The 275-nt window shown below is 55.3% G+C and overlaps 2 protein-coding genes across 2 annotated transcripts in view; one reads left to right on the forward strand and one right to left on the reverse strand.

The window, feature by feature from the left end:
- LOC119593148 overlaps positions 1-175 on the reverse strand; it is a 13,383-nt gene extending 13,208 nt beyond the window's left edge. Inside the window, exon 1 of the mRNA XM_037942113.1 lies at positions 67-175. Coding sequence (XP_037798041.1) covers positions 67-69 — 3 coding nt within the window. The 5' untranslated portion in view covers positions 70-175. The remainder of the gene's footprint in view (positions 1-66) is intronic.
- The window catches only part of LOC119592946 (RNA-binding protein 42-like), a gene marked incomplete in the record, with an annotated part of 51,935 nt that overhangs the window by 22,261 nt on the left and 29,399 nt on the right, over positions 1-275 (forward strand).

A 275-nucleotide genomic window follows, 5' to 3' on the forward strand; every position in this document is an offset into this window, starting at 1 on the left:
AACGGGCGTGAAACAAAGATAGGGCGAATGAAGGCAAGGCCAGTAGAGGGCGCGAACACGACTCACCATGGCGTCGGGGTCGCGTCGTGGGCGTCAGCAGGTCAGCAGCCTCTCTGGGCGGAGTTCTTCGCCAAGCGCCTCCCACGGTCAGCAGATGCCCGGTAAAAGCTTCCTGGGGTTTCTTCGTGTCTTGCTGGTTTTTGTTTTTGCAGTTTTTATTAGTTTGTTTGTGGGGTCAGTGGCGGTGATACAATTCGTCCTCGGTTGTTCTGTGA

The sequence above is a fragment of the Penaeus monodon genome, chromosome 31 (genome assembly GCF_015228065.2).
Source record: "Penaeus monodon isolate SGIC_2016 chromosome 31, NSTDA_Pmon_1, whole genome shotgun sequence".
Classification (NCBI taxonomy): domain Eukaryota; kingdom Metazoa; phylum Arthropoda; class Malacostraca; order Decapoda; family Penaeidae; genus Penaeus; species Penaeus monodon.